At 43.1% G+C, this 24,932-nt stretch overlaps 1 protein-coding gene across 1 annotated transcript in view; it reads right to left on the reverse strand.

The window, feature by feature from the left end:
- Positions 1-24,932, reverse strand: part of MEGF10 (multiple EGF like domains 10) — a 193,707-nt gene that overhangs the window by 16,801 nt on the left and 151,974 nt on the right. The window contains exons 14-18 of the mRNA XM_004696586.2: positions 12,179-12,325; positions 10,178-10,312; positions 9,516-9,644; positions 5,203-5,331; positions 2,591-2,719 (exon numbers count right to left, since the gene is read on the reverse strand). Coding sequence (XP_004696643.2) covers positions 2,591-2,719; positions 5,203-5,331; positions 9,516-9,644; positions 10,178-10,312; positions 12,179-12,325 — 669 coding nt within the window. The remainder of the gene's footprint in view (positions 1-2,590; positions 2,720-5,202; positions 5,332-9,515; positions 9,645-10,177; positions 10,313-12,178; positions 12,326-24,932) is intronic.

Here is a 24,932-nt window from a genome sequence, read left to right on the forward strand (position 1 = left end):
GATACGAGCGCTAAGAGCCACCAATAAAATGATTTTTTTTTAAAAGAAGAAGATGCATTTTTAACTGTGCATTCAGACAGCCCCCTAAAGGTACTCTAACTTGGGAGTTGGTATGGAAAGAATACATTCTGTTAATTTCCCAGATAAATTCATGATGTTGATGTTGCGGCTGGTAGTAGGTGTTGTGGCGTCAATGTTTCACTCATCGCTTCCTCAGATGACCGGCAGAGCTGCCCCGCTGGTTTTCTGCATCATCATCCTTATGGAAGCAGACTGGCCGGTGTTTCTCCCCTGGAAACACTGACTGGGAAGGGCCAAACTGCCAACTTTGCAATCAGTTGTGAAGTGCTTAACCCTTGTGTGACAGGGATCCTCATCGTTACCACAGACTGGCTCAAAATTTGGATTTGTGGGTTGAAGGCTGAGAAACTAAAACATGCTTATGATTCAGTCTTAGTAGCAGTCCGTTTGGACATAGATTTCAGGATAGCATCTTATGACGGTTGAGCCGATTCAGACTCCTTAGGACTGTAGAAAGCCGATTAGAACTACCCCAAACCGGTTTCAAGATTGCGGTCTTTATGGAAGCAGCCTGTCGCAGCTTTCTCCCAGGAAGCAGCTGATGGGTTTGATTCTACCGTTTTTTCGTTAGCAGTTGAGCTCTTGACCGCAGGGCTCCTTAGCTAACTGACATCACCCCTCCTCTCGTGTCCATTCCAGCTCATCCTGGGCCTGTAGGACAGGGCAGAACTACTTCTTAAAATTCCTAAGGGTCTAAATCTTTATGGAAACAGACAGTCTCCCCCCACACACCCAGAGTGACTGGTAGGTTTGAACCATTGACTGTGCAGTCAATAGCCCAACGGCTTAACCCATTGTGTCACGCATTTTAAATCACAAACAAAACAAAACACAAACTCCTGGTGTTGCTTTTAAAGCTAGCAGCAGGGGGCAATGTGCTATTACTATCAGAGCTTTCTGTCAAACAGGGTGCTGCTGCTTACAAATGAGCATTGGGAGAAGTCTCCAAAAATAAGACATTTTAATTTGGTGTTCAGAGTAATCACGGAAGCACTTAAGATGCTGTTATTTAATAAGACCTCCACCGGCTGCATTCAAGTGAAAGTCAGTTTGGAGGCTGTGTTGGCGTCCATGTCTGTGTTTAGACATTCAGACATGTACACACAACATTTATATACACGAGGAGCGAACATGCCGTTGTATGACTCAGTATCTGTTGCATGCGTAAATGAACCGGCAGCGCCAACTTAACTTTGGGCCATCTCTGTCCTGGGTGGGCTCTTGCTTGTCACTCTTGACTTTGCTAGACTGGAGCAGATGCAAACCCAGTCTAGGGTTTTGCAAACAGGATCCAGGTAACCTGGCAGTGCAGGGGTGCTGGCGAGGTACCAGTGGTACACAGGGCAGGAGATCCTTTGTTGACAATGCCCTGCTGTGTTGATCAGACTTTGGAGCGCATCTTTTGCAACTTCTGCTGCATCCCTCTCAAAAGCCCACCCTTTGATGAGCTGGAAATACCCCGGACCATGTCCTGTCTGCATGGCGTTTACTGTAGCGTAGTGAGCACCATACAGCACCAAGCCTTTATTTATTCATCTTGGCTATGGACTGGAAGTCACAGAGGAAAGGCATGATAGACTCATTCAACTATGCAGTTTTAGACTACTGCTCTTTCAATCCTAGCAGCAGGTGCATGGCTGCTGGGTGGAAATGGAGAACAGGGTGGGCCTATTCCAACAGAGCATAGTCTTCTCCAGTGGAATTTTTACAAAAGGGATTTTTAAGGCAATATATTTACAAGAGTTAAGGCTCAGTGGAAATGATGGTGGAAACTGTGGAAAAGTACTCCACAGGCAGAGAGGATGTCAAAAGGGTGGGAAAGTTAACACAAGCTTGCTTCCTCACCCTTTGTGTGGGTCGGTGGGTGGGGGTGGAGGGCCTGAAGCTCCATTTCTTCCTCCCTCACCAGCCTGGCCCCATCACGCTGATGTGAGCCCCAGCTCTGTCTCTACCCATGAAGAACGCAGACTGGTGCTTTTAAAAGCCACCCCACCCCCACCGCCTCCCAAAGCTATGTTCCAAAAACAAGCAGGAGAGCATAGGGGTGCCAGGATGAAGGGAATGGAAAGCTTGAGTTCTGTCTTCATTCCTGTAGCCACACTGCCCCCACCCAGAGGGCTAGGCAGTTAATCAGAAGAAGAATTTGGGGGGAAAAGATTGCCAACAAGGGTACCCAATCTCTGGGGTGGGGCCAATGAGGCTGGCGAACAGCCAGCCACTTTCTCAAGAGACACCAAGCGGAAAGTTCTGCTTTAGTATTTTCAGGTTTCTAAGAACACTGTTTCTAGAGGGAGAAAACATGGCACTGAGTGATGGCACAGAGTCCCTGAGTGGTACAAACTGCTAATAAGCAGGGTTGTTAACTGAAAAGCTGGAGGTTCCCGTCCACCCAGAGGTGCCTCAGAAGCAAGGCCTGGCAGTCTCCTGCAAGGCAGCGATCAAAAACCCTAGGGCATACAGTTTTATTCTGACACACGTGCAGGTCAATGGCAACTGACATCATACTCACTCTGCTCACAGTGCTTCCCCATGAACCCAGTGCGGCAGGTGCACTGCCCAGAGATGTGTTCGCAGTCAGCTCCGTTCTGACACTGGCATATCAATGCACAGTCCTTTCCGTAAAATCCCAGAGGGCATCCTGTATGGGGAGGAAGTACAGCCGGAAGTCAAGGGGATGCTGGAGAAACAACTCAAGTCCTGCCTCCAACAGTTTTGGGTTTACGTTTGAAGTTCACCCAGCCATGCACTCGCTGCCCAAGAGTCAATGCTGATGCCCAGTGACCCTGGAGAGCAGGGCAAAACTGCCGCTGTGAGTGTCTACTCCTGTAAGTGTTCACGGGAGTAGAAAGCCCCCTCTTTCTCCTGCTGAGCGGCTGGGGTTTCAAACTGCTGACCTTACAGTTAGCAGCCTGTTGTGTAACTGCTCTGCCACCAGGGCTCCTACTTAGCCAGGAGGGACTGAATAAAGACAGCAGTGCTTATCTCAGTTCATCACAAAGGCGCCTGAAATCTAAAGACAGCCCTTGGCAAAGAGGTTATAATTCATGATCAGGAAGCTGAACCATCTCCTATCTGTGGATTTCCCCTTTTCCTGGGACCCCCGGTGGACACAATGCACATCTTCTTACAAAGCAACCTAGAAGCCTGTGGGACTAGGGGGCACCGTCATGTTGTCCCCCAGTCAGAATCCTGGACTACATTGTCATGGGATGAAATGAGTACTTTATATCAAAATTACTCCGATGTTTTTACTTGTACAAATTGTCTCCACTACCAGAGGTGCCTGCTATACTCACGGCTAAATTAGAGAAGATGATCTCCTTTACTAACAATGAGTGGCAGGATGTGTAACCCATAAAACTGTACCTCCTGGATGCATTTGAAGAAAGCAAAGAGCCCTCCCACTTCCCCACAATTTCAAGTCCCAGGCTAAGAGACTCTTGGTTGGAGGACGTGCCCAAGCCCTGTTGGCTCACATGGGCTGGCAGCTGGCAGGCTTGGGTGCTTCAGGGCTCTCTGGCGAATGAAAGCTGGGACCCAGGCTGGTTCTAGAGTTGTTCCCAAGTCCTACATGTGCTTTTTATCCCCCGCTTTGTCTGACGATAGGTTTTGAATGTGAGTCAAGCTGTAAGAAGCCAAGGCACAGCACAGGTGCTCACATGCCAGCACCACCACCATCGCTATGCAGTATGTAACACCAGCTCTGTGCGGGTTCTTTTCAGCCTGTCATTGAACTCCAACCCCAAATGCCCAACTCACTGCCATGGAGTTGATGCCGACTCATCGCAACCCTGTGGGACAGGGTAGAGTGGTTTCGGACATTGGAACTCTTCGCAGGAGTAAAAATCCTTCTCTTTCCCCTTGGAGAATCTGGTGGTTTTGAACTGATGAACTTGTAGTTAGCAGCCCAATGGATAACCCACAACGCCACCACAGCTCCCTTTAATTCCTACCATGGTTGAAAGGAAGGAAGGGATCTTCCCATTGTATGGAAGAGAAGCGAGGCCCAGCGTGCCCTGTGTCACACAGCTAGCAAATGGCAGGAGAGAGAGAGAGTCAAATGCAGGTGGATCTGACAGCAGACCAATGGTTTTCCTCCTAAATCGTGTTGGGTTTTTTTTTTTTTTTCTCCTTCAAAAGGGCCTCTGCTGAAAGCAGACCCTGAGGGTAGCAACACTGACAGCAACTTTTAGGTGCTTGTCTGCAAGGAGCACAAAACCCGTCAGATGATATGTATATATCATCTGCCCCTAGGTGCAGGAGACAGCTGCCCTCCTTTCCAACTCTCTTTAAGTCACAGGCCTCGGTCTGTAGCCCCTTTGAGAAAGGTCCGAAAGATTTGTTCAGTCTAGTCTCTAATTGTCACTAAATAAGAACTGCCTTAATTTCTGACTCAGCTTGCCTCCTTAGCTCATTTCTTGATCGTAACATTATTTGTTATTAACGATGATCATAAATCACGCTTTCTTCTCTTGTCTCCTTTAGTCAATGGAAGGCGATCCTTTTTATCTTTTTGTCCCTGAGATGTTCAGTTGTGGAGAATTTTGTCCTCTATATCTTATGATGATAAAAGCCTCATAGGAAAAAGGAGAAACTCTGGTTCTCACTAACGGAAAAGGGCTAGAGCGGTGATTCTCACAGGGTGGGCCCTGGACCACAGCATCAGCTTCACCTGGGAAGTTGTGAGAAATGCAGATCCCTCGGGCTCATCGGGTATGACTTGAGGGGATGCTGTAGGGATGAGGCTCAGAACTTTGTGTTTCAACAATCCCTCCAGAATTCTGAAGCTTGGTAGCACCTGAAACTCAGGGAGCTGAATCTTCTCTAAGCATATACCGTACATTAGGCAGGGAAGCTTGTCTCCACGATCTTTCTCACCATTATAATTATCCTAACTTTTGTGCTGTCAGAAGAAATGACAAGGCATTTGACTTACCAAACTGTAGTCTGGTTACAGGAGAGAGGAGATAGAACTACACACCCTCATGCTACAGCATTGCTCTGGCTCAGGGTCCTGAGCTTAGCTATCTGGAGACATTTAGATATCTAGACTCGGGGTGAGTTTAAATCATGCATGCAATGGGCAGGGCTGTTTCCTCCTTGAGGAGGTGTGGCACTTACTCTGAGTGCAGTAGAGCCCCGTCCAGCCAGGAGTGCATTTGCATTCCCCATCGTAGGCACTACAGAAGGCCCCATTGTGGCAGTTGCACGTATGGATGCAGTTCGGACCCCAGTGAGCAGGTGGACATGCTGAAACCATGACGTGCACAAAGAAGTTGGTTAGAGTTCTGGGGCTAGCACCGCAAAGACCAAATCCAATCCCCTCCATCCTATCCAGCGGCCTGCATTTGAGAGGTTAGCAATGGGTGCCTGGATAAAGAAGACACCCTGCCCCAGCTGTGCACTAAAACTCCAAGGAGGCAGTGCTGACTACGTCACCATCACTACAGATACATGCATACGCGTCCACGGGCTGCAGGGTAAGGCAGGCAGAGGCCAAACGATTCTGTTCACAGATTTAGTTATTTAACAAACTCATATTCCGTGTATAGTATGTACCTAGCATTGCTCTCAAAAGAGGACAAGATGAAGTTTAAACCACCCTAGGAAACTTATACTTTAAGTAGAAAAGGCAGGAGAACCAACCAGCCCTAAAACACAATGACAATTTAAAAACTAAACAAAGCAACAAAACCCACTACAATCAAGTTGATTCCAACTCATGGTGACCCTATATTGGGTTTCCAGGCTGTGGATCTTTACAGGAGCACATTGTCTCATCTTTCTCCCCCAAAGCAACTGGTGGGCTTGAACTGCCCAGCTTTCAGTTAGCAGTTCAATGCTCACCCAACAGCTCCACTAGGGGACAGGTACTATGGAAAAAATAAAATGGGAAAAGGCAGACACGAATGATGCAAGAAAAAGCTTCTCTTAGGGACACCTTTCGCTAAGTAGAGAAGCCCCGATCCGATGCGGACAACGGCTTGACTCAAGAAAGGTCAGGTGACCCAGTTTCATGTAATGTGTGTCTTTGATCTGCAGACCCCGCACGGATCACTATTCTCCAGAATTGTCACTGAAGGCCCATGTTAAATGTTAAGACTCCCAGTTGTATATAACAATTGGTTTACTCATAAAAGGCTATAACTGGCAGAAGCAGGAAATAATAAAAGTAAATCATTAGGGGTTACTGCCAATTGAAGAACAATCAGAAACTCAGATAAAGCATCTGTGAAATAATAGCCCAAGATAATGGAGTAAAATGATTTCCTTTACAAAAAAATAATTTTTTTACTCATGCCAGTGCATTAGGGGCATTGTAATTACTTCAAAATAGGACCACCTATAATTTCTTTGTGGTTATCCAGCAGGAAATAAAGACCATAAAGACAATATATAAATCAGAAATAATGAAAAATAATTCCCCTGTACATCATCTGAACATCATTTTTGGGCCAAGAGCAAAGGAAGAATAATAGTTGATGATCAAGGTCTGGAATGAACCTTGGAATGAATAAATTTTCTAAGTACAACATCTTGATTTTACAGATGAGAAACCAAGAGCCAAGAAAGGCTAATAGTAACTTGTTCAAGGTCACAGATTAAAAATGGCATTTGTTATAGGTTACGTAAATACAGCTGCTCAGTTTTAAGGCCACAGCAAGATTTGGGTGTAAAAATGATGGACAGACCCAATCCATGTGACACTCAATGGAACACCCTTGACCGGAAACAACCTATTGCTTAGGTCGTACTTACCAGTCCATGGTAAACCCCTTTGCACACCCCTATGCACTGATGCATAACTGTATCCATTATGGTGGACATCCCCCCCCCCGACCTTTTTTTGTCCTTTCAGCCCATTCTGCCTCCAAATTAGGAAATGAGTGACTCCTAAAATACAGGAGCAAAGAAAGGGCACAAAACTCCTGAAGAGTCCCCCAAATAGACTTCAGGCTAGGAGGGGCAGCTCCCAGAGTCCCCCCAGGATCCGTGGAGAGACAGTCATAAAGGTCAGCAGACAGACCTGGAATTGTGTATTTTTGCTTTGTCTTTTTATTTCTTTTTTCAAATTTTTTTTTTCTTTTTGTTTGGTCTCTGTCATGTTGGGTTACCTACTTATATAAGACAGGCATGGAAGCAAGCCTGAGGAGAAAGCAATGGGACAGATGGTCTTGGAGGGACTGGGGGGAGAAGGAGGTTGGGGAACAGAGCTGTGAGCAAACAATGCCATAGACAGGGAACAACTAGGGAATTAAAATCAACAACAACAACAATGATGTAGAGATCTTGGGGGTGTTGGAGCAACATCAATCTAGCTGAGAGGAATTACTAAGAGGCTGAAGTAGGGTGCGCGTGATGGTGGAAGGTGAAAGGAAACAGAGGAGTGATCTAGGAAGCAAATATAGAGATAGAGGTACAAGCATAGGTGTGTACATATGTTAATATATTAATTAATAACAATAGAGATATTTGACCATGTAAACATATTTGTATGGCAATGCACTGAGGTTGTGGACGGATTTCGGGCCTCTGCTCATGCCCTCCCTCAATGCAAGAACATTTTGTTCTAATAATCTGGCATTCTGTGATGCTCACCCTTCCAACACAGTCGCTGAGGACAAAATGGGTGCATAAACAAATGTGGTGAAGAAAGCTAATGAAGCCTGGCCATCAAAAGATATAGCCTCTGGGGCCTTGAAGGCTTGAAGATAAACAAGCAGTCACCTATCAGAGAAGCAACAAGCCAACATGGAAGAAGCACATCAGCCTGTGCGATCCTGAGGTGTCTCAGGGACCAGGTGACAGGCATCAAAAGACCCAAAACAAACAAATACACACACAAACACACACACACACACACACACAAAACCATATTGTTGAGAATGAGGGGATTCGGAGAAGAGACCCAAAGTCCATCTATAGACAATGGGACATCCCCTCAGAGAGGGGTCACAGGGAAGGAATGAGTCAATCAGGGAGCAGTAAAGAGTAGCGTTCACTTGCAGTTCTGACACTTTCCAGAGCACCAAACTCATCCTGTTTGTTCAGTTTTGTCCCAACTTCAGGAAGACCACAGCAAACAACATCTCCCAAAGCTTCCTGGGCAAAACTGCTGAGCTCCAAGGTCCCAACACCATTTTCTGTCATTACCCATTAGTGTTTGTCTATGAACTTTCACACCTACAGCAAAGGGTATCCAGAGCACAGTGTCCACAGGGCTGCCAACCCCAGAAGGATGCGCAGGCTGGCGAGAGAGAGCATTTAGGCTACAGGTCACAGCCCGTGCACTCCGTGCCACTTGCAGTGTGCCATGTTCACAGGCAGAAGATTGCCATGCAGTTCTCGGATCATGGGGTGCCCGTATGGTAGCTTTTGAAGCGATTTCCCCCCATAGAATGAAACATACTCCAAGGATGTTGTGCCTATTAAGACCTCCCCCAAAGAGCTTCCTTTCCAAGATCTATGCTGGTTTCCCCAAAGCCCTTGCTTTGTCATTCCTCCGAAGTGGACTGCAGCATTAACTCCTAAGGACACATTCACACTTAGGGAGCGAAGCAAACAAAGAAAAGAACTTCTGATAAGATGTATTGTTCATCCATCATGATTGCAGGGGGACTCTAACTGTGATGTCTGAATTAAAAAATAAATGCAATAACGGCCATGCAATTTGAGTGTATAATCATTTTTTAAAACTTCTCTTATGTTATTGATGGGCAAACTCCACATAAACTGAGTATGAACCATCAGATTTATAAGGAAACGGTGCAGGTTATATTAGTGTATAAGTTATTCCTTGGTCAAAAGTTGATTGCTTTCATAAGTTGAACTAGCCCTTCCAAATGAACTAATCAATGATTTACAGTAAGGTTATCTCTTCATGACATGGGCAAGCTCAAAGTCATTTATAGTTCTTCATAAGCTTGCTCAACTCCAGTCAGAAATATGGTGGTTGGGGGTGGCAACTGGGTAAAGTTGAGGGGACATTTAACATGGGGGCCATAGTTAGGTGGACACCCACTTTTGGCTCAAGATCCCAACCAGTATCCAAAGCTTATATCTCTGAAATTCTGTTTCTTCATTTCGCTATCACTGACTTTCCAGGCAAACACAATGAAGAAACAAACCTCTAAATGGGCCTAGTTTCATTGTAAGTCAATGAATCATGAGTCACGGAAAAGTGAATAGTGAACATGCTACATATTTAGGTCATTTCCTGGGACATGATTTGGATCTAAATACAGAACATAAATACATAAAGCCTTAATGAGAAAAAAATTTTAATGAAAGTAATGCATGAGTATATTATAACTAATCCACATTCTTTCTTAATTTGTAAACACGCAGACTTCAACGCAAAAGAAGTTGACAACCAACATGTAAAAAAGTTTGATCAGTTATTCTGAGAGCTTTGAGAATCAAACCAGACTTACGTTGGGAGCAGTCACTGCCAATCCAACCTGGGTAACATTGGCAAGATCTGTCGATGGGGTTACAGGTTCCATTGTTGGTACAGGTACAAATACCTGCACAGTTTTTCCCAAATCTGCCACTGGGACACACTGTGGATAAACTAGAGGTCAGTAACATGCAATCCCATCCTACTTCACAGAATCCTGGACTCTCGGGACAGAAGGGACTTTAAAGGGCACCAACCCAGCTAATACTCACTTCCCCACACCAGTATGCCTCATCTTCCATGGGGCTCAGTTTTACCCACATGCAAAACCAAAGACCCTTACTTAAGGCACCACAAACAATGAGGCATCATCACAGGTCTAGAAATCTGACTTCCTGCCTTCTCACGCAAGGAGTCAATCTCCTTCCTCATCGTGAGTTTTCCTGGGAGGATGCTTCCAATTAGAACTGCAGAGCTGCACAGCTCAGGAAACAAAGAAATCTTGCTGAGTGGTAAGCCAGCTTTTCCAAAGCTCAAAGTCTTACTTTCACAAGCTAAAGACACAGCATAGCAGGTGGCGCCGAGAGCTGGTAACTGAAAACTTGTTCTTTGGGAAGCCTGAGAGGAAGCCCGAGGACAGACTTCACGGGGCTTGCTCCTCATCCACACATCCCCTCCAACTGCTGCACACCTCACCTTCATTGCAGAGAGCCCCTGTGAAGCCAGGCAAGCAGTCGCACAGGCCTGTGATGTGGTGGCAGGGCCCACTGCTGTGCACACACTGTGGGCACGTCTGGCTGCAGCGGTGCCCGTAAAAACCAGGGGAACAAACTGGAAAAGAATAAACATCCACAGTGAAGCTTCCTCAGGCACATTTCTCTCATATTTCACGTCGGGGTCTAGTTAAAGTTTCAGGCAAGGTCTCCTATAACCATATGAGAGTGGGAAACGGTACACCTTTTTAAAAAAGTGATACTAAGTGAAAGAATTAGGTTTGTATCAGCTTGGCTGGACCAGGATTGGCACTGGTTTGGCAGTTAACACCCAGTAAACCCCATGATGTGACCTAACACAAGGCAATCACCTCTCTAATGGGAACCGCTCTAATGGTATCAGCCAATCAGGTGTGAGATAAGGATAGGGCACAATACCCTTATGCAGATTATAGCCATGATGCAATCAATTAAAAGAAATTTTCTGCAGGGATGTGGTCTCTTTCCAATCTTAGTTGATATTATAGAAAAGCTTGCCACTTTTTGTTAGTCTGGATCCTGCATCCAGCTCATTGACTTCTAACTCTTTGTACTGGGGCCAAAGGCTTGTCATATTGTCTTTCAATCATGGACGTCATTAGCAACCTGCCAGCCTTGGATTCATCTGTTTCTGCATCCACCAGCCTCACCAGCTAGCCTTGGAGTTATTCGCCTCTGAAGGCACCAGCTTGTCGATTTCCTGCTGATCAACCGCTCCGACAGCTACTCAAATTAGAAGAAGCGTCCAGCCTAGCATTTGCCACATAGATTTGGTACCTACTCAGACGTAGACTTGCCTACTTCTAAAATAGAATGAGCCATTTTATCTATCTATCTATCTATCTATCTATCTATCTATCTATCTATCTATCTATCATCTATCTATCTACCTACCTATCTATCATCTATCTATCTAAATGTATTTATCTATACATTCAGTCATCCATCCATCTACCTATCTCTGTAAGCTTTACTGTTTTTTTTCTCTAGAGAATTCAGATTAAGACATTGAGGATTAAAAATTTCCCCATAGTAAAACAACCAGCACAAAATAAACAAGGGACTCTCAATCATGAAAAGATGCCACGATAGCTCTGATTGCTGGTTGTCAGACAAAAGCCCGTGTCTTTTTTTATCTTCCAATGTGGGTCTTTTATCTGCAGGCATGGCATACAGCACAGGTTCAAAACTGCATTCACATTGCTAAACAAATGTATGAATGAATGAAATAAAAAAATAAACAGTAACAAGTCTCAAACAAGAACTCTCTGATCATTTGCTGATCTTTTATTCATGTATGTGTCACTCCTGGTAATAAACAGACTTACTGTCAGAGCTAGAAGGTGTTTCTTGCTTGAGATGGCCAGGTTAATCATTGTGATTAGAGTCATATTTAATAAAAGATTTAGCGAAATCTTATGAATCATTTCCCAACTCAAAAATTCTGTTGTAAAATGTCAACAGCTTCCACTTTTAACTCTGCAATTATTTTTTTCCCCCAAGCGTTGACTTTCAGACTCCTAGCAGGATACATGATTTGCCGTAAGGTTTGGCTGATGCTGACTTCTGGTAATTGGGGTAAGGCAAATGCCAAATTGCTAAATAAAATATTTACAGGTCATTGGATTTCTGGAACACCATTTCCAAGATTTAAGGAAGGATCAAGAAATAGATCCTGATGATGGTGCCAAAAGGGTAATGAAATCATTACTGAGAAGACTTAGTTAAAGACCCATCTGTTAGGCTAGTGCTGAAGGTTAGAAGGAAGAGAGCTGGCTCATAGGGAGGCACTGTTGAGGTCAATGCTGCAAAGGGCAGGGTGACCAATTCCACTCCTGCCTGGTCTCAACTGCAGCAGCACGTCATTACATACCGTGGGACAAGACATTCTTTACATGGGGCCAGGGAGGGGAACATGGAGATTAGCACCTAGTGAGACACTTACTTCTCTGACAAGTGGTGCCTCTGAATCCGGGTGCACACTCACAAATACCGTCGTCAGGGGAACAGGAGGCCCCATTTTTACAGTAGCAAGGCAGAGAACAGTTGGGGCCCCATCGACCCTCAGCACACACACTGTCACAGTGGACACCTGAAACAATACACAGGGGAGACACCTGAGTATGAGGTCATGTGGGAGCTTGGAGGGTTCTAAGCCAGAGAAGACGACTAACTTATAATATTAAATCTGAGCTATCCCAGGTAATTGTGAGCAGCAGTGATAAATGGTTAAAAAATCCAGTTATCTCGCACATACTCAAATACAGTGCCATCATAACATGAAAATTCACAGTGATTTTTTTATGAAGTCAGGAGAGACAAAAATTACTGACCTAGTCAATAGAATTTTCTCCTTTTAGGAGGAACGTGTAGAGGTGCTCTGCCTATTAAATGTAGAATTTATTTTAAATGGATTCAAAGACTACTGTATAGTTCCCAGTGATTTCTCCACTCGTCTATCCTATGTCTGTACACACAGTGTACAGTGTACAAACAATTACACACAGCACAAAGTGGCTAATTTTGTTCACATGACCCAAACTCTCCCCTGGAGGAAAAAAAAAGTGGAGTCCTAAAATACTTTGATGATATATTATGTAGAATAAAAGAATACATTAACATGGGCCACTGAATTCCTCTTAAAGAATATATTCTGGTATTGGATATCTATAGGCAGAATATCACACCCAATATTATCTAAGTTATTTAGTCCTGAGAAACCGCATATTGGTGTTTAATTCATTCATTGTTGCTTACCTCACCCTGGAAATCGTGACATTGGAATCAGCTACAAGTAAATAAACAGATGCATAAAAGAGAAAGAAAGAAAGGAAATATGGGGTGGCAGAAATGAAATTAAAGCCAGGCTTTAGTTGAAGCAAAGCGAAAGCTCTTTTGTAAGCCTCCATTTGAAATGCACAAATTCAGCAAAATGCTCTTTGCATTGAAAGTTAATAAGAGTGATTTATAATTAGTAATGGACTAGTGACTGCTGGCCTCAGGCTAACTACAACATAGTAAGAATAAACACTGTTAACGTCAACATTTTCCCAATTTATGTGGACAACTGATCAAGTTGTGAGGAGTTTGGGGCTTTCTTTACATTGGCTCTCAACCTGTCCCGAAGGCTGTAATCTTTGATTTTCACCACTGAGGGCTTCAAGTCTTCGTCGCTTTCAGAAAGCAAGGTTGTGTCATCTGTAATCTCAAGTTTTAAATTAGCCTCTCTTCAAACCTGATACCAAATTCTTCCTTAGATAGTTCAGCTTTTTGGATTATTTCATCAGGAAATAGATTTAATAAGTATGGGGAGAGGATACAACCATGACACAAACCTTTCCTGATTTTAAAACATGCAATATCTCCTTTCTCTGTTTAAACAAATAGCTCTTGGTCTATGTACAGGTTAAAACTGAGCACAAGTCAGTATCCTAGAATTCTGATATTTCTAAATGTTATCTATAATTTGTTATGATCCACACAATTTAATGCCTTTGCATAGTCAATACAACACAGATACACATCTTTCTGGTATTCTCTGCTTTCAGGCAAGATCCATGTGGTGGCAGTAATGACATTCCTCATTCCACATGCTCTTCTGAATAGGACTTGAATTCTGTCAGTTCCATGTTGATTAACTGCTCCAACTGTGGTTGAATCATCTTCAGTAAGCTTTTACTTGCATGTGATACTAATAATATTACTCAATTTCTGCATTCTGCTGGGACAGGTTTTTTGGGAATGAGCACAAATATGGATCTCTTCTAGTTGGTTGGCCAATTAGCTGTCTTCCAAATTTTGGTCTTCTTTGCATTGAGTCATAATCCATACTGAAGGCTGCAATCCTTGATTTCATCAGCAAGTGCTTCAAGTCCTCTCACTTTCCAGGTTGGGTCATCTGCATAAGGCAGGTCGTTAATTAGCCTTCCTCCAACCCTGATGCCACACTCTTCTTCACATAATCCAGCTTCTCTGAAGATTTGCTCAGCATACAGATTGAATAAGTATGGTAAGAGGATACAACCCTGTCACACACCTTTCCTGATATTAAACCATTCAGTATTCCCTTGTTCAATTTCCACAACTGCCTCTCGATCCATGTACAAGTTCCACATGAGCACAATGAAGTGTTCTGGAATTCCCATTCTCCTCAAGGTTTGTTATGATCAACATAGTCAAATGCCTTGGTTAGTCAATAAAATGCAAGCAAATATCTTTCTGGTATTCTCTGTATTGAGTGAAGATGCATTTGACATCAGCAATGATATCCCTTGTTCCACATCCTCTTCTGAATCCAACGTGAATCCCTGTCAATGTCCTACTGCAACTGTTGTTGGGTGGTCTTCATGCATGTGAAATTTTACATGCATGTGTTATCAACTATACTATAGTTGTTATCAACTATACTGCAGTGGTTCTCAACCTTCCTAATGCCGTGGCCCTTTAATACAAATCCTCATGTTGTGGTGACCACCCAACCATAAAATTATTTTTGTTGCTATTTCATAACTGTACTTTTGCTATTGTTATGAATAGCAAAAGTCATTCGAAGAGTCATTCGACCCCCAAAGGGGTCTCGACCCACAGGTTGAGAACTTCTGAACAATAGGGTTCTATAGTTTGAGCATTCTGTTAGATCACCTTTCTTTGGGATGAGTACATATATGGATCTGTTTCAGTCAGTTGGCCAAATAGTGGTGTGGATCATAACAAATGATGGATAACCTTCAGAAGAGTGAAAATCCAGATCACTTCAGTTAGCCAAGTAGCTGTCTTCTAAATTCCCTGGCCCAGACGAGTAAGGGCTCCCAGTGCTTCATCACGATGTTGTCCATTGGTCAACTAGGCAATACTGTTCTCTTGTACAGGGGCGGCATGAGTTGGAGCTGACTTAATAGCAACTGATAGCAACAATACAAGAAAAATTATCAAGCACATTGAGTTAAAAATCTTTTAAAAGGATGCAAACTTAATTTGAGGAAAGTATCAAGAAGAGTAACCTGTTAAAGGCTTCTAACTATTAAAATCCAAATCCTGATTCTTATAACCTGGAGTCACCACTCCTCTTAAAAAGCAGCCAAAAAGAAACACTGAACATATTGGACATCTGATCTGGAGCAATACAGGCAAATCCCAGTAAGGATCTGGGTGTTGTGCAAGTTGATTAATCATAGTAATTATCTGATTAATCTGATTCTCATCTTAGAAATTGACCTGATTTTTCACACTCACAAAGAGTGAAGGCTTAGGAATGTAAAGATAGCTATTTATTATTTTATCAGCTCCTTGCCAAATCTCTTCTTCACTTTACACTTAATAAATGCTATTAAGATGAGATGGAGTATACTTTAGGTCAAACAGTATATTCTGCTTTCTTATATTATTGCTGTAATGATTTATGTAAGACTTAGTAGATTCTCAATCAGAGCATATTAAGAAAAATGACTCCAGATCAGATTGATAAATCCGAATGAAGTGATCTTTCATCTCCTCTCCATTTCCTCTTACCTCAACAGGTTTGTCCAGCTGGTTAACATAACCAACAGTCGTAATTAGCTTTATCAAGATAATTTTGATATAAGTATTAAGGTCCTTAATATAACAAGAAGATCCATTGTAAAGATAATTTTGCTTCACAAAATGTATCCATCATTTCATTTCTATAGACTCAGGAAATTCTAGAGCTCATCTATAAAACCACCTGTTTCTAATTATGTACGTATATTTCAACAGAACCAAGTTAACTTCTAAATAACTTCCACTTCAGGATTTTAAAAAATCTTACCTTTGAATGGAAATTACAAACTTTCTACTCTCAACTTCCCTCCCCTCAACCCAACCAAAAAGAAAAAAATGCAGCTCTTTTAGTTTTTTCTGTAATCAATAAAAAATGAGTCATCATTTTGTGGATATTTATGTTACATCTATTTGAAGACAAATATAAATTGTATCTCCATCAGGGAATAACTCCAGGTCAAAGTGGAAAGTGTTCTTCCTCTTGATGCATCCTGTCTCCGATTGCTGCTCCTCCCCTTTCAGCTGTTCTGAAAAGCTGCCCACCCTCTTACCGTTCCCTTCATCTGGTCGTTAGCAAAGTACAAGAGAAACTAATTCTGCAGATTTGCACTTCTTTTGAGAATTTGAATTTTTGAATAAAGCACACATTTTCAAAGCCTAAGAAATAAATCTCAAACAGTCACCGTAGGTATCTGGTTCTTAATATGATCTTGATGTAAGGTCAGCTCTGCAATAAAACTTTCCTCAGACTAAGGAGTTGTAAGTGTGTTTTAAGTGTGTATGTGTGAATGTGTGTGTGTCTATCCATTAATGACTTCCATTGATCTCATCCTACTCTTGGCCTGCTCCACTAGAGCCCAAGAAGATGTCATTTTGCTTTTGCGCTGGTCAGAGAAGAAATAACTCAATGCATGTTCAAGCACTGTGATGGGTTATTGCCCTGTTGATAGCCATACTGATAAGGAGCTGTCTGGGAGGAATTGCTTTAGATGCACTCAACGGTGTATTGGGGTCATAGTCAGGGAAGGAGAGACATAGAAAGGGGCAGGAGCTCTACACTAACGGAATAGTTGGTGCCACATTCAGAGGCCCATAGAAGCATATGTATATTCTTCAGGAATCACATTAGTGGGGTTTGGCTGAAACTCAGGGACTGGAAGCAGTGAGGCAGGGGTCTCGGATGCTAGACAGTAGACTTACCAGGCAGAAGACTATAAGTGTCCTCTTTGGATTAATAAAAAATTAAAATTAAAACAAAAGCAAAACCAAAAAAAGCCCCTGCCATTGAGTCTGTTCCAATTCATAGTGCCCCTAGAGGACAAAGCAGAACTGCCCTTGGGAATTTCTGAGACTAAATCTTTACATGAGCAGGAAGTCTCACCTTTCTCTCAAGGAGCGTTTAGAAATCAAACACATAGCACACTAGGCCACCACGGCTCCTTTGGCATTGTTATTCGATGGTGTTGAATTGATTCTGACCCATAGTGACCTTATGTGCAACAGAATGACATTCTGCCAAGTCCTGCACCATGCTCACAATTGTTCCTATGCTTGATCCATCATCGCAGCTGCTGTGCCAAACCATCTCCTGGAAGGCCTTCCTCTTTCTGCTGCCCCTCCATGTACCAACCAGGAGGTCCTTCTCCAGGGGCTGGTCGATCCTGACAATCTGTCCAATATATGTTAGACAAAGTCTCACCACCTTGACCTCTAGGAAGCACTCTGGCCATACTTCTTCAGTTCATGGCACTCTCAATATTCTTCTCAGCACCATAAAGCCAAAAGCATTGATTCTTCTTCGGTCTTCCTTATTCAATGTCCAACTTTGGTTTTAAGAGGGACCAAATGAACAATTTTTTTAAGTTGAAGAGGGATATAATTATCTTTTTGTTTTTAAAGAAGACCGAAGATGTTTTAATATAGTTGATCCTGGAAGACAGAAGACTTTTAAAACTATTTTTGGTTAACCTGCCAGTGAAATATGATTAGAATGATAAGACCTTGAATCAGGTCAGGGGCAGTTGGGATACAGTGAAATGGATTAATTCTGGGGATTTTATGAGACAGTGCAGAGACAGGATCTCCCCTTTTCCCCTTTCCATCCAGAATATTTTATGATTTTTGATAACATTGTGTGTGAGAGAAATTATGCTTGCCTGTTTTTGCTCACTACAGTGCTTAGCACATGGAAGACATTAAATATTTGTTGGATGAATCCATAATCAAAGTTCTTATTTCCAGCATAACATTCAGAACAACTTTCCAAGTGGATGGAGCTGCCATATCTTTCACGTAAGCCAGGGAGCCTAATATCCATGTATCTTGGGGCGTCTCTAAGACTGTAAACCTGTCCAGGGGCAGACAGCCTATCTTTCTCCTTTAGAGTGGCTGATGGGTTTGAGGCACGGACCCTGCTGTCAGCAGCCTACCCCCCAGTACACAGATTTTCACTGTGAATGGGGAGGAAGGTTTGCCAAGAAAATCAGTGCTTCCCTCTACTAGTCCTGCACATTCTGTTTCATGCATCCATCACCATCCCTACAATATAACATTCCTCGTCCCACTTCTTCGCTGTTTTTCCTGTTTCCATTCTTCCTGCTTTTCTGAACCTTCTGAACTTTGTCTTTGGGAAAATGCTGCTCTTTGATCTTTGCTGGAAGGAGTCTGTGCATCCGCAGTGGAACTGTTCACCCTATAGACCTGCTACTGTTTGTTTGAAAGTTGAGCTATGGGGGTGAGTTCATTCCAGCCTGAAGGGTCACTAGAGGCTATAGTCATGGGGGTTCCACTGTAAGGAAAATCCAAATAGGGAATTTTAGCCATTGGAAAAGAAACGCAACGCACTGCCTCGCCCCAGGTACTTCTTCATTCCCGAATGCACCCATCCCAGGACCCGCTTCCTCCTTTACTAAGGACCATGTCTGCACTAGAAATCTCTGCCTTGCTCATGCAGATAAAGCATAAAAGCTATGCCTACCGCCAATCGGGACCGGGATATTCCGGAATGCTCGTTCCCCTGGGTCGTCAGTTAATAAATGTGTCCTTTTTCCAGATCTCCAAGAGTGCTGCCTGGTCACTCCCTAGTCACGGTTTTGCTGTCACACCACCAGTTTTGCTCTACATTTGTCCCCATTCTGCTAAGGACTTCCTAATGTATTCCCTTTCAGAACAGTTGGTGGCGGTAGCAGGCACTATCTAGTGCTGATCTCAAGATTGTGGAGGCCGAGGGGTGCAAGATCCATTATTCGTTTTTTGGAACAATTGTTCCATGGTTTTTGAAATTTTTCCCTTTACCCTTCTTTGCTCTGGATAAGGAAAGACTCCTAATTGTCTTGGCCACTCACGAGCTTTTAAGATCCCTTCTGCTATTCACCCAACTAGGATGTAGAGCATTTTCTTTGTAAACTATGTTGTTCCCATTGACCTTAATCTCCCCCGAGACTCTGGTCATGAGCTCCCAGACCCAGCAACTCTGACCTCAAGGTGTTTGCTTATAGCTAAGACGCCTCATGGTTTTGCTCCTTGCACGGTCTATGATAACGCATGGGTATGTTTGCAGCACATGTAAATACATGTGGAAAAATAGCCTGTCAAGGCAAAGGAAGCCACTAGAAGGAGCACAGAGTTCCAGGCAACAGAGGCAAATACTGTTAGATATACAATCCTGAAATAACAGTATTTACAATCAAGTATAAGTGGATACACAGATAGGCAACTGAACAGGGAGGGGGATGGGAAAATACATAGGTTTGATAGAGGATATTTCAACATATTTACATTTTGTGTATCTAAAATAACAGGCAGTCTCAAGTCAAGTGTAGACATTTTGCCTCGCTTGTTTTTGAGAAGATATACTTTCACGAGCACAGTGCTGCATGTTTTAATGTCAGTCCAAATTATAATAGAGCAATAGAAGAATTATGACCCTACTTGAGGAAATTCATTTGGAGTATTTACCAAAGCATAGATAAAGACTTTAATATTAGTCACTTCAGGAAATAGCTTCCTAAAATATTTGGAGCAAAGGGTGAAACGGGAAGGAAGTATCTTTAAATTTGCAGCAAAGTCTGGTTCAATGGCAGCATTTTTTTCCTGATAAATGCTCTAATGCTGATAAGGAGACCTGGCAGGGGCTGTTTTTGCCAGGACCGAGGACAAAGAGCTCTTTGATAGCCTCCACAAGTTGCCAGGCAATGGCTGAATGGTCGTGATAAACTTCAGCGCAGCAGCTCTGAAGAAATGTTCGTGCACTTAATGCCTGATGCAGTATGCCAGTGGCCTCAATGGGAGCTCAGCATTCACTGGGCATTTGTGGTTGCATGAATGCGGTACATCAATCATCTGGGGCGTCATTCTTTTTCCTCCCAGAGATATAACCCAAACTCCTTTTCCTGTTTAATTGCTAATATTCCTTATGCCACTTTCACAATATTTGGGGAGTTGATGGAAGGAATAAATGATTCAGATTCCATAGTATTTGCCTGGGCAACAAAGTATGACACATATATTAGAGCAAAGAGAGGGCTTTGTTAGTAATAATTGGATTTGGTGAGTATAGGGTTTAAGTCATAATGTCAGAACATTTTTTTTCTGCTTTGTAAATCTTCCAACCAACAAAGTGGCACCGTATCGCCCTGTACAGACACAAATCACTAATGTGTCCATCTCTGCTGATAGAAGGACTGGCTGCTGTGAGAGGATGTGTGCTTCTGTGGTTGGGATCTTACATTCCGCTTTCTTTTTGTTCCCAGTGTCTAAACAGTATCCTTGCATAGGACACGGGGACACTCAATACACGATAGTCTAATCGAATCTTTTTGTTAGGGTACTATGAATTTTAGAAGTCCTTTAAGAGTGAATCTGCTTCATATCAGCACAGTAGGAAAAAACCTTGATCAGCCTTTCGAATCAGAGATGTTTGCATCTGCAGCTGTAAAACAGAACTATAGCCGAGAGCATGACTTGCTTAAATCCAACCCCTAAGAAAAGAAAACCGAATAGGCTCTTCGATTGGGATATCTGGGAGATTTGGGACCTTTTTCTACAACTTTCTTTTCAGGAAACAAGCCCCTCCCTCTACTCTTGCTTTAGAGGCTCAGTGGTTGGCTATCTGACTCCCTTCCTCCAGTGCTGAATAGACAGACAGATACATAGTTGTATGTGTGTGTGCGTATGTAATCTAGATTCCTCTAAGCCAGTGGTTCTCAACCTTCCTCATGCTGCGATCCTTTCATACAGTGCCTCATGTAGTGGTGACCCCCCAACCATAAATTTATTTTTGTTGCTACTCCATAACTGTCATTTTGCGACTGTTATGAATTGGGCGACCCCTGTGAAAGGGTTGTTCAACTCCCAAAGGGCTCTAGACCTACAGGCTGAGAAGCGCTGATCTATACCTCAAAGGGTCAGCTACTGAGTCATTTATATTCGTTGATGATTGAGGCATTGAATGTTAATTAAAGCTCACTGGCTTGGCATAAGTTCCCAAACTAATTTGGCCTACCACCCCGCCCACTTTTAGGGGGAAAAAATTACTCAGTGCCTTCCTAGTAATTGAAAACCTTTGTATTATAACCCTTAATGCAGGAAAAATTGTAGGCCCCTGCTTTTGCAACCCCCTTGGACTGTTCCAGCGTGCCCCCCACCACTTTGGGAAATACTGCTCTAAAGTATTACTCCCCCCTTATACGTGCAGATTCTCTAATAAGCAAGGTAACTGTAGATTTACTTGTGTTTAAGAACTAAATTGTGACGTGAAACTGTTGGATTCAGATTATGAGGTAAGCACAAGTAAACACAAACAAAATCATGTTTGCCTTACTTAAAGGGTCTTCCGACCCTGTCGGGAACGATACATGTCAAAAGAGGCTTTGGTTCTATAGGAAGAGGCTGTTGGGTTGGGAGAGGGACAGATGCCAGCCATCGCTAGAGGCAGAATCTTTGATGTGGTGGAATAGACATGCAATTGTTCACTGCTCATTACTAAGGAAGCACAAATAAGCCTGGGGATAGGCTTTACCTTGTTTATTGGGGAATCTGACAGTCCTTGAATTTTCACTTACCTGTCCCGGGACAAAAGAAAGCAGGTTTCCCCTCATCATCACAATTGGGGTAACATTAAGCTTTGAGAGACTGCCTTGGAGGGTAGCAGTTCCAGAAATAGCCCTTCACTCACTGCGCGGACCAATCTTGCTCTTTCTCTGGTAATTTTGGAATGAGGGCTGTTCCTTCTGAAGAGGACGGCCCCCACCAAGACGGGATGTGCTTGCCGGGAAGGACGGAGACGCCCCAGTCTGCTTATGAATGTGCCTGCAAGTCTCTTCCTTCCAGCATCCCAACTTCCGGTCTAGCTCTGGTAAGACTCACCTCGCCCACACGCTCCCTTCCCCTCCTGCCCTTCCCACCATGCCTAATAACAGTCCTGATCCCTTCTCCAAGCTCCGCTGTATTTGACATCCTGATGTTTTTTTGTGACTTTGGTATTCAACGTTTACAATTCTGGGGTGAATGCATCCTTAAGGCTCCTCTACTCTTTTGCTGAGGGGAATATGTCTCTTCAAAGAACTGTTCCACTGGACCCCACCCTCCTCAGTAACCAAAGAAGCAAGTCTTCTAATTGCCACCACATAAGCCACCAGAAAATTTTCAGATTACCAAGGGTGGTGGTGGTGGTGGTGGGTATGACACAAGAATCAAAAGCAAAAGTCAGCATAGACGTTCCGACTGAACCCCATTCGTCAAGGAGCAGACTTTGAGAGATTTCCAAACCTCTTCTAAATTTATGGAAAGGGGCTTTAGGTGTTGGGTATGGCTCGTCTGTCCCCTCACCCACTTTTCACATTCTCATTTGTGTGGAATGGAGACCCAAAAGATGCAAGTGAAATAGCTGTCAGTCACTTTGATTTAGGTAAAGTTAAGAAGGAGAGAGCCCTGGGGGTATGGTGGCTTAGGCACTTAGCTGATAACCCCAAGGTTAGTGGTTCAAGCCCACCAGCTGCTCCACAGGAGGAAGAGATTAAAGTCTCAGGTGGAATGGAGCCAATGGCAATGGGTTCGATTTGGATTATTCTGGAGGAACCAAATCAGAGCCTGTCCAGGCAGTTTGAGTGAGAGCTTGATAGACTACTGTTGGGCATGGCTGACTTGCTTCTAACTCTAAGGACCCTGCCCACCCTCACAGTTGTTGTTATGTTTGAGTCCATTGTTGCAGCCCCTGTGCCAATCCGCCTTGTGGAGGGTCTTTCTCTTTTCGCGGACCCTCTGCTTTATCAAACATGATGTCCTTGGTAGGGTCCGTTCTTTTCTGATAGCATCCAGAGCACGTGGGACAACTTGCCATTTTGACTTCTAAGGAGTATTCTGGTTGTATTTCCCCCAAGACCGATCTGTTTCTTCTCCTGGAAGTCGAAGATACTTTTCAATATTCTTCACCAACACTGTAATTCCAATGCATCGATTCTGGGACATCCCTTATTCATTGTCCAGGTTTCACATGCCTATGAGGCAAACGAAAATACCAAGGCTTGGGTCAGGTGCACCCTTGTCCTCCATCGACCACCCTTGCTCTGTAATACTCTAAAGAGGTCTTGTGCAGTGTATTTTCCTAGTGCAATACCTGATTTGATTTCTTGACTGCGGCTTCCATGAACATTGATTATGGATTCAAATAAAATTAAATCCTTCAGAACTTCAATCTTTTTTCCATTTATCGTGATGTTGTCTGTTTGGTCCAGTTGGAAGGATTTGTGTTTTCCTTCCATTAAGAGCAAATCCATACTGAAAAGTGTAGTCTTTGGTTTTCTTCAGCAAGCACTTCACTTCTCCCTCCCTTTTCCACAAGCAAGGTTGTACCATCTGCATATTGGAGGTTGTTAATAAGCCATTTCTAATCCCAATGCTGTTTTTCTTCATTCAATACAGCTTCTTCTATTGTGTTCAGCATAGAGACTGAATAAGAATGCTGAAAGGATATAACTCTGATGTGCACTTTTCCTGATTTTAAACAATAAAGTATTTCCTTGTTCCATTCTCTTAGTCCGTGCATAGGTTCTGCGGGCGCACAATTAGGTAATCTGAATATTCTTCATAGTTTGTTGTATTGCTCAGCAAGTGGTGTTCTGGTTGGCAGATATTATAGCAGAAAATAAGAAAGAAAATATACACATGCTTCTACTTTACTCAGCTATACTAGGGATATAGATATAGATTTCACTGATGCTAGCTGCGTGTATGTGCAGCTAAGTCTGTGTACGTGTGTGTAACAGAGAGAGAAGAAGGGGATAGGATGCAGTCATATTCTACATCTTGGTCTTTCTTTTACATTTTTTTCCTCATTTTTAAACTGCACGCTGCCTCTTTTTGATAGCTAGTATATTGGCTAAACCTTCCAATAAGATTTTAAATAACCACATATAATAATAGTACAGACACTTTGAAAAATAGTACATTTATTTCACTAAATAGTATCCAGTATGCCAACTCCAACTTCTATTCATCTTAATGTCTGTGCATTTGGAAGACAAACTTCCTGAACAAGAAAAATGAGATTATCAATTGTAGTTCCTTTAACAGGAACAGACAGTAGACCAGGAGGCAATAGAGGGAAGTTAAGGGAGTGTTGAATACCCTACATGGTTAGACTTCTGTATCATATCCAGGTAGGGTATGGCTTTCTCAGTTTTGCCCATTTCTTTGAGAGAGGTATAATCCTTTCCTGACTCTTGTCTCTGGCTCCAAGCTAGGATGCCTAAGCAGCTGCTCTCCATAGTGTCCTCAGTAACCAAGCCATGTTAGTGCCTCTCGGCCATCTTGGTCTGCTTACTTGGTCTAAGGAAGAGCTCAGACCCCTGTGTTCGATTCCACTGATGACTTCACAGAAGTTCATTGTTAACACACACCCGGATACGTAACATCTCACAGAGCAATGAGGAGAGGAAACAGAATTACTTGCTTTCCTCAGCTTATGTTCATTATTGGGCCTCAAATCTCGTGTCTAAAGGAAAAGCAAAGCAAAGCTTCTGCTACATCGAGAGGTTCGTACAAGCTATTTCCTCAAAACAAGAATAATCATGAAAAAAAGTGTTTGTCTATCCAGTGTTACCAATGAACTGGCATTCTGTATAATAGTACGCAGAATCTGCTTCTGTTTTCTGTTAGAAAACTAAAGCATTTCTTGGTTCTTT

The sequence above is a fragment of the Echinops telfairi genome, unplaced genomic scaffold, assembly GCF_000313985.2.
Source record: "Echinops telfairi isolate 266 unplaced genomic scaffold, ASM31398v2 ScPeMD7_7469;HRSCAF=8507_1, whole genome shotgun sequence".
NCBI lineage: Eukaryota > Metazoa > Chordata > Mammalia > Afrosoricida > Tenrecidae > Echinops > Echinops telfairi.